Below are 14,652 nucleotides of genomic sequence, written 5' to 3'. Positions count from 1 at the left end.
ACGTACATAATAGAAATGGCAAAATTGCAATAAACATGTATTTCAAATTACTTTAAATTATTTCATGCAATTACATAAAGTACAATAGGCTTTAAGTACTGTAATTACTTTTTGTACTACAGCTAGTTCTTGACACAGTCTTAACAATAGTTCTACTTCTCTCTCTCTCTAACTCAGAGACGAGCAACAGATGAATGTTATTTCTTCGAGCGCCTGGAGGCGAATAACTACAACACGTACAGATCACGGAAATATCCAAACTGGTATGTTGCGCTAAAGAGGACGGGGCAATACAAGAGCGGAGCAAACACAGGACCTGGACAAAAAGCTATCCTCTTCCTCCCGATGTCAGCCAAGGGCTAAACTTTGTCTGTGTGAGTTTTTATTTGTTTACATGAAAACAAATGGCAGGCCAGAATATGGACAATTAATCTTTTAATGGTTTGTTTTCGTTTTTTGTTTTTGTTTTTTGGCAAAAGAAATGTGGGGTCGTATTCAGACAAGAAACTGAATTACTTACAAACATACAATTGTCACAGTGCTTCTGCTTCTCACTAATGAATTATTTTAGGCCATTAATAAGAGATTGCAACTTGTGAATTTTTTTTAAACTCATCATTTTGTCTGAGATTTTGTCTGTGAATAGAGATGTGGACAAACTAAAGAGGTTCCTTAAAACTGGTCATTTTTAACATAAAGATATAGAGTTGGAGCTAATGTAAATTCATTTAAAAAAAAAATTAAAGCAACTAACTATGTAGTAATAACCACAGCTTCATCTTTGTAATTCTTCATCACCAATTTAATTTGCTAAGTCTTTTATAGAGTCCAATTCCTTTTCTAAATGTTTTTGTAAATTAAAATGCGTTTGTAAACTTTTTGTTGATCTAAAAATGCTACATTTCACAGAGAAAAAGGGAATAAGTGTGTCACTTGATTTTTTCCAACTGAAAATTATGGTAACTTTATCATTTTAGGCCAGTATTAACAAAAATAATGACAAAATAATTATATCGGGACTAGGCCCCAGTGCTGTCTTGTACTTTAATGGTTTGTAATTTTGTAAATTTTAAATGATTTTCAGAAATAGAATACTTAATTCTTACCAAAATTGTAATGATTTGAACTTAAGTTTCATGTCATTACGTCAACCCTAAATCATTAACTTAACCAGAAGTGTGTACTAAACAATGAACAAAACATTATCACCCAGGGTGAAGTTTCACCATCTGCAGCCTATCAGTGTCACTAAATGAGGTCAACAGGAAGTACTCCATCTGTAATCTCAGCCTGGAGCTCTGTGATCATCTGTTTTTCTGCTCAATGAAAAAGAAGCATGAATGAAATTAATAGATGCCATACTAATCTAAAAGGTTTTCTGGTGAATCGTCCATCATTCAAATAACAGCAATTTTAATAGATTTTCTGCAATGGCTGTTGCACCTACTAGTGGGTAGGTAAATGTTTTAAATATATAACTTATCTTAAGTTACATTGAAACCATTTTACTTTGTTCAACTAAGTTATTTAAAAGTTATTTAATACTTCATAAACATTAACATAAAACTTATTTGACAAGTTTAAGTTAACATAGAAAATGGCCACATTGTAAAATCTGCTCAACATGAATCTAAATCTATTACACAACAACATTCTATTACATACCAATCAAATAAAAACACTGAAAAAAACTTGAAACATTCACAAATTTGTGAAACAATTATTTAATTGGCAAAACTGTTTTATTTTTAAAAAAAGTTCTTTTCATTTTTAAAGCCTCTTGATTTTTATGACTGCAGCTCCTGTACATTTTTAACGAATGTCATGACTAAATAATGTGAGTTTAAAAGATGCTGCTTCTATATTATATATCTTCCTTTCTAGCTTTTAGTGTGTATAGATCAAATTGTCATGTAAATGAGATTTTATGTGAGAAAAAACACTATTGTCAATGTATGTATGTATGTATGTAGTTAAACTCTAACAGTATTGCAATATATTATTATAACATTCTTTGATATGACTGTATATAAAATATTTACATTAAATACTGTATTTAAGTCCAAATATTTCAGGCAAATATATAAATATTTGCCTAAAAGTAAAAGTGAAGAATTTTAAATGGCATTTTCCAGAATATGAGATCCAGTCATTAATAACATCAAATAATAACATCAATATTTCATACAAAATAGTGGGAGAACTGAACTTTAGAAAAAGTCTAAAAAAAAAAAAAAAAAAGAATTTGTGACTTTGTGCTGCAGTTATATCAACATTTAACAATAAAATTAAACAGTTTAACAGTGTAACAGTGTAACGCAACTGCAACATGCATAGTCTAACAATATTTTAAAACCTAAATCAGTCTGTGTGTTTTATTGTATTTATTAGCTAGGTCAAATAGATGCAAGAAACAAAACATGACAGGGCATGTTGTAATAGGAAAATAATCAACTGCACATCCTGAAGTGTTATCTTCTTATTTATATCACAGCAAAGTGCCAACAATTACAACTTTTAACTTGTTAAATAATGACATCATACTGTTATCTGTTTATAGTTATATTTAATGTTGTCGAACACAAAACAAATTAGTTTCATTTATTACAAATTACGTAGACTTTCCCATGGTGGAAAACTCAAAGTAAGAGTTTTACCCCTGACTGCTGCGAAGTGCTGATGCTTGAGACTCCTTCCATAAAGTTTAAATAAATGTCCCCTCACCATATCAGCAATTACGCAAACATATTTTTCATTTGTTTATTAATAGGCTTACAATTCTGTATGTAGTGTGTCCAGCATATAACTTCCTATGAATTAGTTCTTACTATAGATACAATAATGTATTAGAGCACATTAATGTAAATTCGATTATAGATATTTATATAAAATAACACCTTTTGCCAATCATAACTGAGAATTTAAAAGCATTCTTGTCTAAATATTTAATTCCTCTATCACTTTGTTCATTCATACACATATTTTGGCCATTACTGGTTAATAGAAAATGCACATACTGAATAAATCTAACAAAACAAACGCTTGCTTGAGGAGGAAAAAAATTAAATATTACTAAAATTAGTTTAATATAATGTAACTGTAATATGTATTTGGTGTATAAGTTAGGTGACAGTCATCTACAGACAAAAAATAATGCCCTTAGCTTAAAAAAAGAAAAAAAAAGAACAGACATCCTATATTATTCATCTTTTTAATCATTGTGCTCTAAGGAAATTCTATTTGGTCCTTTTCCCCTCTTTTTTGTTGTTGAAAAAAGTGAATTTATTGCTTTGGATTGATATTTAAATGTGAGAAATTGCTATCCATTTTATTCTTCTATTTTTAAAAAAAGGCTTCTAGGAAAAAAGGCATTTAATTGTATCTTCAGCACACTGTGAGATTTATTTATACCGCTCCGGAATTTTCCTGTGATAAATCTGATAAACTAATCCGGTGTATACAGCAGGCAATTCCTCCATGCTTAGATCGATGTTCTCGAATCCGTTTTGTAGTCCGAACAGGAGCAGTTTGGCGATGCGGCTCGTTATGGGTGCAGCGTCACTAATTTTGGCCAGTTCTGCCAAATCCATCCACTCGCAACGTAAACACTCATGCTTGCAGAAGTTGATCTCGTACGTTACTGGCGCGAGACGGCATATCAGATACATATCCGAATTCCCAAATGCTCCAGGGTGGTGGTGCTGCTGACGGATACTCACAAGAGATCGGAATTCAGATCGGATGCCAGTTTCCTCAAATACTTCACGGACTGCAGTGTCGCCTAATTTGGGGGGGGGGGGGGGGGTTAACAAGTAATGATTCACAAATGTTTATCAAGTCTAAACATTGTGTATTTGTATCAAAGAGTTAAATAGTTAAGTAGCTGGAAAACTTTTTGTTATACTTTTTAGGTTCAAAAAAAGAAATTCATCGAATTCATAGAAAGAATCCATAAACCTGTTTCGTTTAAATTAGTCTAACTCATGCAACTAGCTAACTACCTGTTACTGAACCGGCAACTAAAAACACGAGACTAGGCAACACATTGGAGATTTCACTTGCCTGCAAGACTCGCTAATAAATTTATCATATGTCTAGCCTTGTATTACAATATATATATATATATATATATATATATATATATATATATATATATATATATATATATATATATGCTATTATTTAAAGATTAATTTAAAGACAATGAAATCTCTAAATACACTCATACTTCTTAACAAATACAGTGATACTGTACATTAAGCCCATTTTGTTGACAGAATTAAATAATCAAATCAAAATCTATTCCAAACCTATCCATTTCATTTTATTTTTAAAATTTAAGACTTCACATTTCCCCCAAAGTCAAAGTTTCAAATCTGTATTTAGCTGTAAGTTTATACTCAAGAGGGAAGCAGGAAATTGTTTATCGTTGGCATGTCAGATATTGTTTGTGTAACTTTTTTTTAATGAGGTCAAAGCTACATAAAACCTCTAAATATTTGGACTGAAACGAGGTTATCTTATCCGTGAGCTCTGAAACAAATTAGATGAAATACTTTCAAATTTAAACAGGTTTAAAGATTTTTAGTGCATAAACACATGAGTTTTTATTTAATGTAAAGTGTAAATATAGACTTTTAGATGGACTTTTAATGTTGGTTTAATGGTTATGGATGCAAACATCGAGAAAAAGATGAATATCCATTTAAAGTAATAACTAAATATATAACTAATAAAATAAAATAATAAATAATAAAGATAATAACTAAAATAATAAAAACACTACTTAAAAAAAAAAAAAACTTTATCAGCATTTCATAATCTTTGTGTGACATTTGTTGTGATGCTTACCAACATTTTCACTAGGATTAGACAATCCACCAGGAAACTTCCACATATTCTTGGCCTGAAATAAACAAAACTGTGTTAGAAAATGTTTTAAAGGGTTTTCATTACTAGCATAGATTTATCCATTTATTTTAAATGTGTTTATTATATTTTTATGTGTGTGTTTTTTTTTTTGCAAACTTAGCATATGCAACACATTTAATTCCATGCATTCAACATAGAAATATTAACTTTATATTTTTGAGTTTAAAAACGTGTTCTACTGATGTGTATAAACATGTTTATTTAGTCATATTTAACACCAAACAAAAAAAAATGCTGCTAGTTATAAACTGTAATTTAGTTCTTACTTGAGTAGTCTTTTTCATTGACATTTTAATGCTTTTTATCGTTTGTTTTTTTTTAAGTTAAAGCTATGTAAATTTGTACTTGCCTTCCTTGTATTTTTCTTTGTATGGTTCATGGTTTGATTTTTTTTTTCTCTTATATGAAACAATAAAGAGTATTTTTGTGGGGAAATGTTACAGAGACTTTTTTTGTATTTTATGTAATATACTATATTAAGTAATTTATGATAGAAACATCATCAAGGCTGTATATAGAAAAGGTTCATCAATAAATATTTACAATATTAAATAAGACACTTAAAATGTATAGAAGATAAAAACTGTAAAATCTGTTCAGATTGTACTTTTTAAAAACTATCTATTAAGCAAGTCTCTGAATAAAAGCATTGTCTGATAGTTCCAAACATTTTACAGTTCAGTAAAATGTGCTTGATGGTCATAGGGGTTTAGCAAGGTATACATATGGGAGGATCTTCACCAGTCAGTAACAATGCATTTGTTAGTCCTGAATGGCCCATTCGAAATCTGGTAAACACTATTTAGTCGGGCCTAGATTTAAAATTTTGAGAGTAATTCCTTTGGATCCTGGGGTTTATTTAGTATAATTTATTGCTGTTGCACTCATTCCATTCTGATTGCCACTTATTAGTGATATATGAGTTTATTAATAGCCTGAGGTCAGAGGGTGGTGATATTTACATTTACAGTATTCGCATTTACAGTTGCAATCAAAATTATTGAACCCCCATTGAAAATCAGGTTTACTGTCAAAATGTACAGTCTTTCGGGTTTTCGCGATGAACAAATCAAACAAAAGCAATTGAAATAGTTCAACACAACGAATGCTTCAAGTGGTTTCCCCAAATTCAACTGAAAATGCAACTTATAATGATTTCTCCAGTTTCAAAATGATTCAACCCCTTCATGGAAGCATCTTTTGCCAGCTCTGTTTAGGAATATGTATGCCATATTGTTGATTTCCAATCACTACTGTTGACACACTATCATTAAGTACACTCTCTGTAGTTCCTGTCACTGCATAATGTTTTCCAGATTCTTACATGGCAAGAACCCAATTCTCCCCCTCCCCCCCATGATGCAAGTACTAGTATGTTTGTGTGTGTGTGTGTGTGTTCCTAAACACTGATTCTTTACTAACTAGATGCTCTATGTCCATTTTCAGGTATTGTTTAATGAGTAGAATGTGCACTATGTTCTCTATAGTCAGTGTTTAACGTTAGCTGTGTAATGTTTAATAAATAAGAAAAGAACTATAGATTATGGCTGATAGTGTGTGTTAGCGCTGTGTGTTTCTGACAAGTATAAGGTTGTGAGAACATTTGGCTGCCTGTATTTGTGTTCTAGATTTCTGATGCCAATAATCAACACCACATTTCTGACAAGTTTCCCTTAAAGTAATAGTCTGGCCAAAAGGAGGTGTTTTGTAGATTGAAGGTGAAATTGTATGTTAGTAGTGATTCAAAGATAATTGTTATATCCACCAGGGGGACAGTACACCTCCACACCTGCAGAGGGCCCCTCCTGTGAATGCTAAGGACATTTCTTCTACACCACGCACTTTCTTTTCACAGACTGTATAAAGCATACCTTTTACTAACGTGTAGCAAACATATCTTGTTAGTTCTGAGCCTTTGTTCCATGATTGTCATTCCTGTCATTTTACTCTGGCCTTGATTTCAACTACTCTTTGGATTTGCCCAGTTGTGTGGTTGTTTTTGTGGATTTACGTATTTGATCTTTGCCTGCTTTTTGATATTGAGGTGATACTGAATTCTGTTTTGGATTTTGTAATAAAACTCATACATTAATTCTTACACATCTCCTGAATCCTGTTTGAATTAGATCAATAATATAGTTTGAATTTATCTGTAGTTTATTTTAAAACAGGCTATTTGACACTTTTTTTTTTTTTTTTTTTTTACATGGGCTTTACAAATAAAAATGAACTCACTTTAACATGAAAAACAATGTATTTTTGTGTGACATTCAGCTTAAACTGAAGGCTATAATCTTCCAAGCTTACTTTTAGCTAAATTAGCCATGTATAGCATGTGTAAGACTAACCAATCGAATACATTTGGGAAAAATTATGTGCAAATCAGAGCTTTATGATCTGCCAACCGAAGGATAAAATATACCATCCAGCAATTCCAATAAGAATTGTGGGTGCTAGCTAAACTTATCTTACACATAGTTTTTATTCCTAACTTCTGCTTGGGTATGAATAGCGAAAATGGACATCTACATGCAGACAACAAGAATATCAGTAATGCTTATTAGTATGTTATTTGTATTATTTTGTCCAGTACGTTCTTGCTGTTTTTGCTCTCTTTCCAGATCTTTCATCTGCACTCTATTTTTGTGTTCAATATCTAATAAAACTGATTTTATGCTGAAAAAGAGGACACACATTTCATGACGGTGTCGTATACCATATATCGCCAAATAACGTGACAATATAAAGACAACAAGTATTCATTGTACAATCTACTCTACGTATACGCTCCATGTCTCAGAAGAGGCTGTTTAGCTTTGGAAAGTTGCAAATGAAACCACACTTTTCTGTGATGGTTTTATTTTTCATCTAAAGTGTGAATCATCTGACACCCACACATGGACAAAAAGCACCTAAAATTTTCAAATATTTTGCTGCTGAGTCATGTTGTGTGAGCAGAAATTTAAGGCCAATGGCATATTCTGTAATTCAGTATCACCGATGGATCAGGGCCAGACTGCAACCAGTAAATGACGACTGAGCAACAGGCCTAAAAGATAAACAATAAAGAGAGCTAATACGCAAGCGAGCCAGATAAAGACAGAGATACACAGATGTGTGTAGCGAACTGGGAAAACCCTCTACATGGTCCAAGTTTGACATTTTCTACTGGACATAGGTCTGAACTGAAATTTCTCTTTTGCATGTATCTCAATCACAGGTTCTATCATTTTAAAGGCTGGTTAAAAGTGAAAAAAGAGAAAAATACATTTAACCTTTACATTTGTAACTAAATCTAATTATTTAAAAAAAAAACACACACACAAACAAACAAACAAAATATGCCCAATCTTAAAGAATTATGCGGTTTTACTGGGGAATTAGTTTTCGTGTGATTATCAGCATCATAAACCTCAGTCTCTGTATCATCATCAGAGGTAAAAATCCAATCTGATCTGTTCGTTATATGGTAAGTGAACCTGGAAACTATAATTAATAAAAGAAGCATCAATAACAGATGCTACCCCCACCATGCTTCACTGCAGGGATAGTATTCTCAGAAGTGCATTATTATGGGCTCTTTTGTGCAGATTTCATGACATACAATCCCAAATAAGTCCATTTCAGTTCCAGATTGAAAAGTTCACAGTGTGTAAATATTTATGCAAGGCACATCCTTCGGCCAGCAAATGAGCCGATCTGGGGAATTTAACCACATTGCTTGTTATTAGGTCTCGTTATTAGGTTACCTGGAAATTTTGCACATATTGGAAACAACAATGCTGAAAGATCTGTGCTGTATTTCATCAAGTACATAGTCGTCATTTAGGACCTATTAATAAACATTCTGACATTTTGGACAAAGGTCATCCTTTCGATTAATTCCATACCACATACCACAACCATGCAATGGCTGGGAGTCCAAGAAAGCAAAATGTTTGGGTGGAGGGATGGTTTTACTCTCTGCCATGTCAATCAAAGTGACACTAAGCAATCATGGGTGTCTGTGAGCTCATGTATGTGGAAGAGGGCAGATAGTACTTTCCTACGAGTGTGTTACACTGCCCTTTGCCCAGTTAGAAAATATATAGTTGGTAGGCTTCATGTGTCTTGGAGGAGGCACGTATTAGCCTTCACCCTCCTCATTTGGTAGCTCTCTTGTGATAGGAGAGATTTAGCTAGTGTATGGAAATTGAACAAACTGGCAGATAAGATGGGGTAAAAATAAAAAATGGGTCATTTTGAAGGCTGAAGAAGTGAGGAACGGGAATGATTAGGAGGAAAGCCTCTACTTACTCCAGTAGGCATAAAGAAGTCAGTGAGTGTGCTGGTAAAGCAAAACAAGGTGTTGCAGTCAACTTTGCTGTTTGTGTGTGTGTGTGTTTGTTTTCCATTTCCTAAATACTTTTGCCAAATACTTCATGTTTACACACTGCTTGTTGACCAGGCTAAATAAAGCTAAGGTATCAGAAATCTCAGTGATGTCAATGACTTTCGCAAGAACACGCAAGTGTGTGGCATATAAATGAACTCTGTGTATGTATGTATGTGTGTGTGACAGAGAAAGAAAAAGTGTAAATGCTCTGTACCCTGTTCTTGTCTTGAACAACAAGGACTTTACCATTGGACTGGTTCACAACAGCACCTTTAAGAAGCGAAAACACACATGGGTATTTATTTAATCACACACATGCACACACACACCCACACACCCACACACACACAACCACACAGACACACCCTTCCCATTCATTACTTGATTACTTTATATACTATTGTTACTATTGTTACTATTACATTTACATTTATTCATTCAGATGACGCATTTATCCAAAGCGACTTACAAATGAGGAAATACAAGCAAAACGATATATCAAGCGGAGAATAATACAAGTAGTGCTACCATACAAGATTTATAATTGAGTTCTAGAAAAGCAAAGTGTGTAGAGTAGAGGTGTAAGAGCCAGGGTAAGGGTTTTTTTTTTAGATAATGTGGGGTTGGCATTTTAGGGGTTGGTTAGGTGTTCATGGAAGAGGTGGGTCTTTAGCTGTTTTTTGAAGATAGTGACAGATTCTGCTATCGGGATTGAGTTTGGAAGTTCATTCCACCACTGGGGGAAGGTTAGTGTGAAGGTTCTGGAAAGGGACCTTGAGCCACGCTGAGTAGGCACTACTAAGCGTCGGTCGTTAATCGATCGCAGATTGCGTGAGGGAACGTACACCTTCAGGAAAGAGTTCAGGTAGGACAGTGCTGTTCCAGACAAGGTCTTGTAGGTGAGCATCAAGGCCTTGAATCTGATGCAGGCGGCTACAGGAAGCCAGTGGAATGACATGAAGAGGGGTGTGACATGGGTTCTCTTGGGCTGGTTGAAGACAAGGCGTGCTACTGCATTCTGAATCATCTGAAGGGGTTTGATGGAGCTGGCTGGGAGGCCTGAGAGTAGTGCATTGCAGTAGTCCAGTTTTGCTATGACAAGAGCCTGGACTGATTTTCTTGATGTATTATTAGTTGACACACTTTTTTTGGTGTATTTGTGAGGACTAAACATCTCATAAGTTCTTTTCAGAGGATGCAGGGATGAAAGTTTGGACCTGTTGACAAATCCTGGGAGTTTAAGGGGTTAATTTAAAGCAAACCTTAATTCATTTTTGTTTTGTGTAAAAGGTATGATAGTGCGATATCCAATCAAATCAGCTCCTTTCCTTTCATTTGAAACCGAGTGTGTGCCAGCACCTTACATTCGCTTAATGACATCTGATTACGTTGTTATTTCAGTGGAAATCATACAGTTAGCTGACAGTACATACAGCAAAATGATTTTCTGCCTTTTCACAAGTAGGACAGAGCGTTTATACAGTATCTGTCAGCTCCTCTCTGCGATGGCAATACATCTGGAAAAATCTGGGATTCCCATCCATATCAGTGCAGACGTAGTCAGTTCTGGGCATTAATATAGCAAATGGATAAAAACAGAAGGGGAAAATGGGCTAATACCTAACTAAATTAAATGGAAAATGAGTGAAAAATATCAACATTAAACTATTAATTCAACACTGTAGGTGTTAAACAGTATGGTGTTAGTTCATTAATTCAGTTACAGGTGTTATGCAATAGTGTTAGAGTTCATTCTTGAGTCTATATCTTGGTGGAGACCAACCAAATTAATTATGTAAATGGAAGGTCATCAAAAGTATAATAAGACAAATGTGTGTGTGTGTGTTTTGCAGGGTGAAGAGTGCATCTGGTTTCTTTCTTCTCTTCCTGGATTAACCAATAAACAGTATCTTCACAAAGAGACATGTTCCAACATGCCCATACTGAATGCTCTCTCCCTCCCTCACCCTCCTCCCCACTCCCTGTCTCCCTCCTCCCTCTCTCCCTCTCTCCCTCTGCTGCTCAAACCTGGAAATGTTTGTGCAAACTTATACAAGTCTCTTTTCTATTCAGTGGGTTTCAATTCCTTTGATTCAACGACCAGATGTGTGTCCAGACAAACTGTTCAAAGACATATGAACAGTGACAGGAATGGAATATTTATCACCTAAGAGACAAATAACGGCGAGGAAATATTAGCAGTCAAACATCGGATTTAAATATGAACAACAAAAAAAGTATGTATTCATAGCCATAATCAAAGATAAGTTTAAAAAACAAAAACAAAATTTATATGGAAAAAAGTATTAAGACAATTAAATGCTGCAAAAAAGTTGCACCTGGTGTCATAAAAAAAAGATGTTGCCATTGTTTGGCAAGACTTCACGCAACAAGTAGTAATCATGGTGAAGGGGAAGGAGCTTCCTAAAGTTCTCAGTGAACATTATTTTACAACATTCGAATGTAAGAAATAATAGTGAAGTATAACTATAGTTAAAGTAGATCCACTATTGATTCGTTAATATACAGGTATAAAGTTCACGGGACAGGTGTGCCGCACAAGATTTCACAATGCACTCTCAGAGTATTGATATGGAGGGTAAGATAGAAGCCAGCAGTCACTGGAAAAGAGTTGCAGGATGACCTGAAAGCATCAGGAAGACCAGTTACACAGATAAGCAATGCGTACTGCAATCATCTTGATTCCTACATCACACGCAAAACTCAGAGATTTTGGCACAATATACTTTGATCAGACGATACAAAATAGAACCCTTTGGCAATAATTCAGCTTGTCAAGTTTGGAGAAAGAAAGGCTGTGCATATGATCCCAAAAACACCATGACCACAGTGAAGCATGGGGTGGGAGCATCCTGATATGGGGCTGATTCTCTACAAACAGTACTGGGACATTACACATCATTGAAGAAAACACGAATGGAGTGATGAACCCAAAAATATTAGAGGAGAGTTTAATCTCATTGTACAGGAAACTGAATCTGGGGAGATGATAAGACGTTCCAACAAGGCAACGATCGAAACATACAGCTAGAATAACTCAAGAAGGCCTTGTTTGGCTTAGTCAAGCTTCTGACTTGAACCCCACTGAACATTTATGAAGGCTTTTGAAAGAGGGACTCTCGTATCCTTGGGGGACTTGAAGATGATTTGCCAAGTGGAATGGGCCTAAATTGGATCACAATGCTGCAAAAATCTAACTACTTCGTACCATAGTACTAAGGTTATTAATTTGTGCTGTCTGAATACTTATCAATTTCATTTTTTAAGCATATCTTTGTTTATGTTTATGCTTTTATGCATACTTCAAGTCAGATGTGCAGCATCCTTTTGTATTAACAGGAACACACACACACACACACAAACACACACACACACACTGACCTGCAACTCCAACCTGGTGTGTTGCGTAGTTGGGCAGGCGACTCTCTCCATCCCCCATCCACAGACTGAGCACGGCCTCGTCCCGAACTGTGTGGTGGAAGGTAAAACCCTGCAGTGCCGCGGCCTCGGCTAGACGACTCCGACAGAGCGGAACACGCAGCCAGACAGCCACACGGCCCTCAGAGCGCCACACACACACAGACTCTAACACACACACAATAATACACAAACAACAGGATGTTCAACACATTGCTACAATTGAATATGACGTACAACAGTGCTGTTGAATTTTGATTGGTCAGGAAATGTTGGTTCATTTTCTATAACAGCAGCTCTGGTAGTAGTTCCAGCTACACGGCATATCACAGGTTTATATGAATGCACTTATTCTAATATGTTATTATAGTAACAGCTCTTTGACTGGTTGAAGTGAGGGAAAGTGAGGGAATGACTGTGTATAGCTGCTAAACCATAAGTGATAACAGGAACTAACTTTCTTCATTGATGTTCCACAGCATTAATGTAACTATAAACAGATCAAACTATTATGAGAAGTTCTTTAATTTATAATTTAAAAATGGTTGGTGTTGGTGAATTGCTTTTGTGTGTGAGGAATAAAACTGTCTGGAAACTTCAGGGTGGCAACAATAACAACAACACGCATCAGCCTGCATCACACCATCCCGGCATTGATCATTTTCCTATTAAAGTACACCTCCAAGTTAATTAATAACTATGTTGTAATGTAAATACATCCACTTGATCTACAGGTGTATTGAACAAACTCTTACAGTGTCCAGTAACATCTGTAGTGTTGAATTTTAAATCCACAATATTTAGGAGGCCAAGCACCAAAGGTATGTAGGCACCCTATTGTTTATCCTTTTCTTGTTATTCTTCTGCTTCTTCTTCTTCTGGCTAGGGTGTTTGTAGAACCGTCTGGTAAAAAGTTGTGAAATTTGGCACACTGATTGGGGAGGATCTAAGGAACATTCTGACAAAATTTGGGCCAAAAACTACAGACGCTGTTGTCAAAGTAGCAACATACATCACAATCGGTCACAACAGTAGTGGCAGCTGCAGTAGAAATGCCACCCTTCTGCACATTTTTTCATCCAGACCAGTGGTCACCAACCCTGTCCCTGGAGATCTACGTTCCTGAAGACATTAGCTCCAACCATATCGTGCCCACCTGACCATCTAATCATTGCCTTAAGAAGCTCTTGATCAGCTAAAACAGGTATGTTAGATTTTGCTTGGAGACGAAACCTGCAGGAAGGCAGATCTCAGGAACAGGGTTGGTAACAACTGATCTAGACCTTTCCTCTTACAGTCAGAGAATTCCACCACTGTCCGTAGTCAAAACATACCCATCATCCAGAGCCATGTCTCCCTGCAGTTCTTGCCTGGTTTCCCACTGAAGCTAAGCAGGGTTGAGCCTGGCCAGTACCTGGATGGGAAAACTAAGGCTGCTGCTGGAAGGGGTGTTAGTGAAGGCCAGCAGGTGGTACTCACCCCGTAGTCTGTGTGGGGCCTAATGCCCCAGTATAGTGATGGCAATCCCTTTGTCTGTGATTGATTGGTAACAATTGTAGTGAGTCTGTGAATTTGCAACTCACGGGTGCTTGCTCCCTGAAATTGCAGCTTTAATCTAACTTTTACTTGTTCATTTGTGAGAGCCATTCCGACCACAGCCCTGCTGCTGTTTGTTGTATATTGTTGTTTTGGTTGGTGGACTTTCTCACCCCAGCAGTGGTGAGAATTGTTTTTAAAAACCTCTCAGATAAACCAGAGCACCTAGTAAACTTTAACACTATAAGTGTTAATGTAACACTGCAAGAGTTCATTCCACACTATAGGTTTTAGTTATTATTATTATTGTTATTCACCACGCAGAAGCTCACTGAAGGCAGCTTCGGTGACGTCAGCGGGCAGGTTGCACA

At 35.6% G+C, this 14,652-nt stretch overlaps 2 protein-coding genes across 5 annotated transcripts in view; one reads left to right on the top strand and one right to left on the bottom strand.

Annotated features, from left to right (window-relative positions):
* Positions 1-3,683, top strand: part of fgf2 (fibroblast growth factor 2) — an 18,763-nt gene extending 15,080 nt beyond the window's left edge. The window contains exon 4 of one of the 2 annotated variants that reach the window (XM_053649984.1): positions 178-3,683. In XM_053649984.1, the coding sequence (XP_053505959.1) occupies positions 178-363 (186 nt within the window). In that variant the 3' untranslated portion in view covers positions 364-3,683. The remainder of the gene's footprint in view (positions 1-177) is intronic. The other variant, XM_053649991.1, reaches the window with a different exon arrangement.
* The window catches only part of nudt6 (nudix (nucleoside diphosphate linked moiety X)-type motif 6), an 11,467-nt gene continuing 216 nt past the window's right edge, over positions 3,402-14,652 (bottom strand). The window contains exons 1-5 of one of the 3 annotated variants that reach the window (XM_053649944.1): positions 14,599-14,652; positions 12,710-12,913; positions 9,522-9,577; positions 4,852-4,906; positions 3,402-3,781 (exon numbers count right to left, since the gene is read on the bottom strand). The exon at positions 14,599-14,652 is cut by the window's right edge and continues 216 nt beyond it. In XM_053649944.1, the coding sequence (XP_053505919.1) occupies positions 3,402-3,781; positions 4,852-4,906; positions 9,522-9,577; positions 12,710-12,913; positions 14,599-14,652 (749 nt within the window). Of the gene's footprint in view, positions 3,782-4,851; positions 4,907-9,521; positions 9,578-12,709; positions 12,914-14,598 lie in introns of those variants that run through there. The other 2 variants (XM_053649951.1, XM_053649960.1) reach the window with 2 other exon arrangements.

This window comes from Ictalurus furcatus, chromosome 2 (genome assembly GCF_023375685.1).
Source record: "Ictalurus furcatus strain D&B chromosome 2, Billie_1.0, whole genome shotgun sequence".
Taxonomy (NCBI): Eukaryota; Metazoa; Chordata; class Actinopteri; order Siluriformes; family Ictaluridae; genus Ictalurus; species Ictalurus furcatus.
This window is presented reverse-complemented; position numbering and strand designations above follow the sequence as displayed.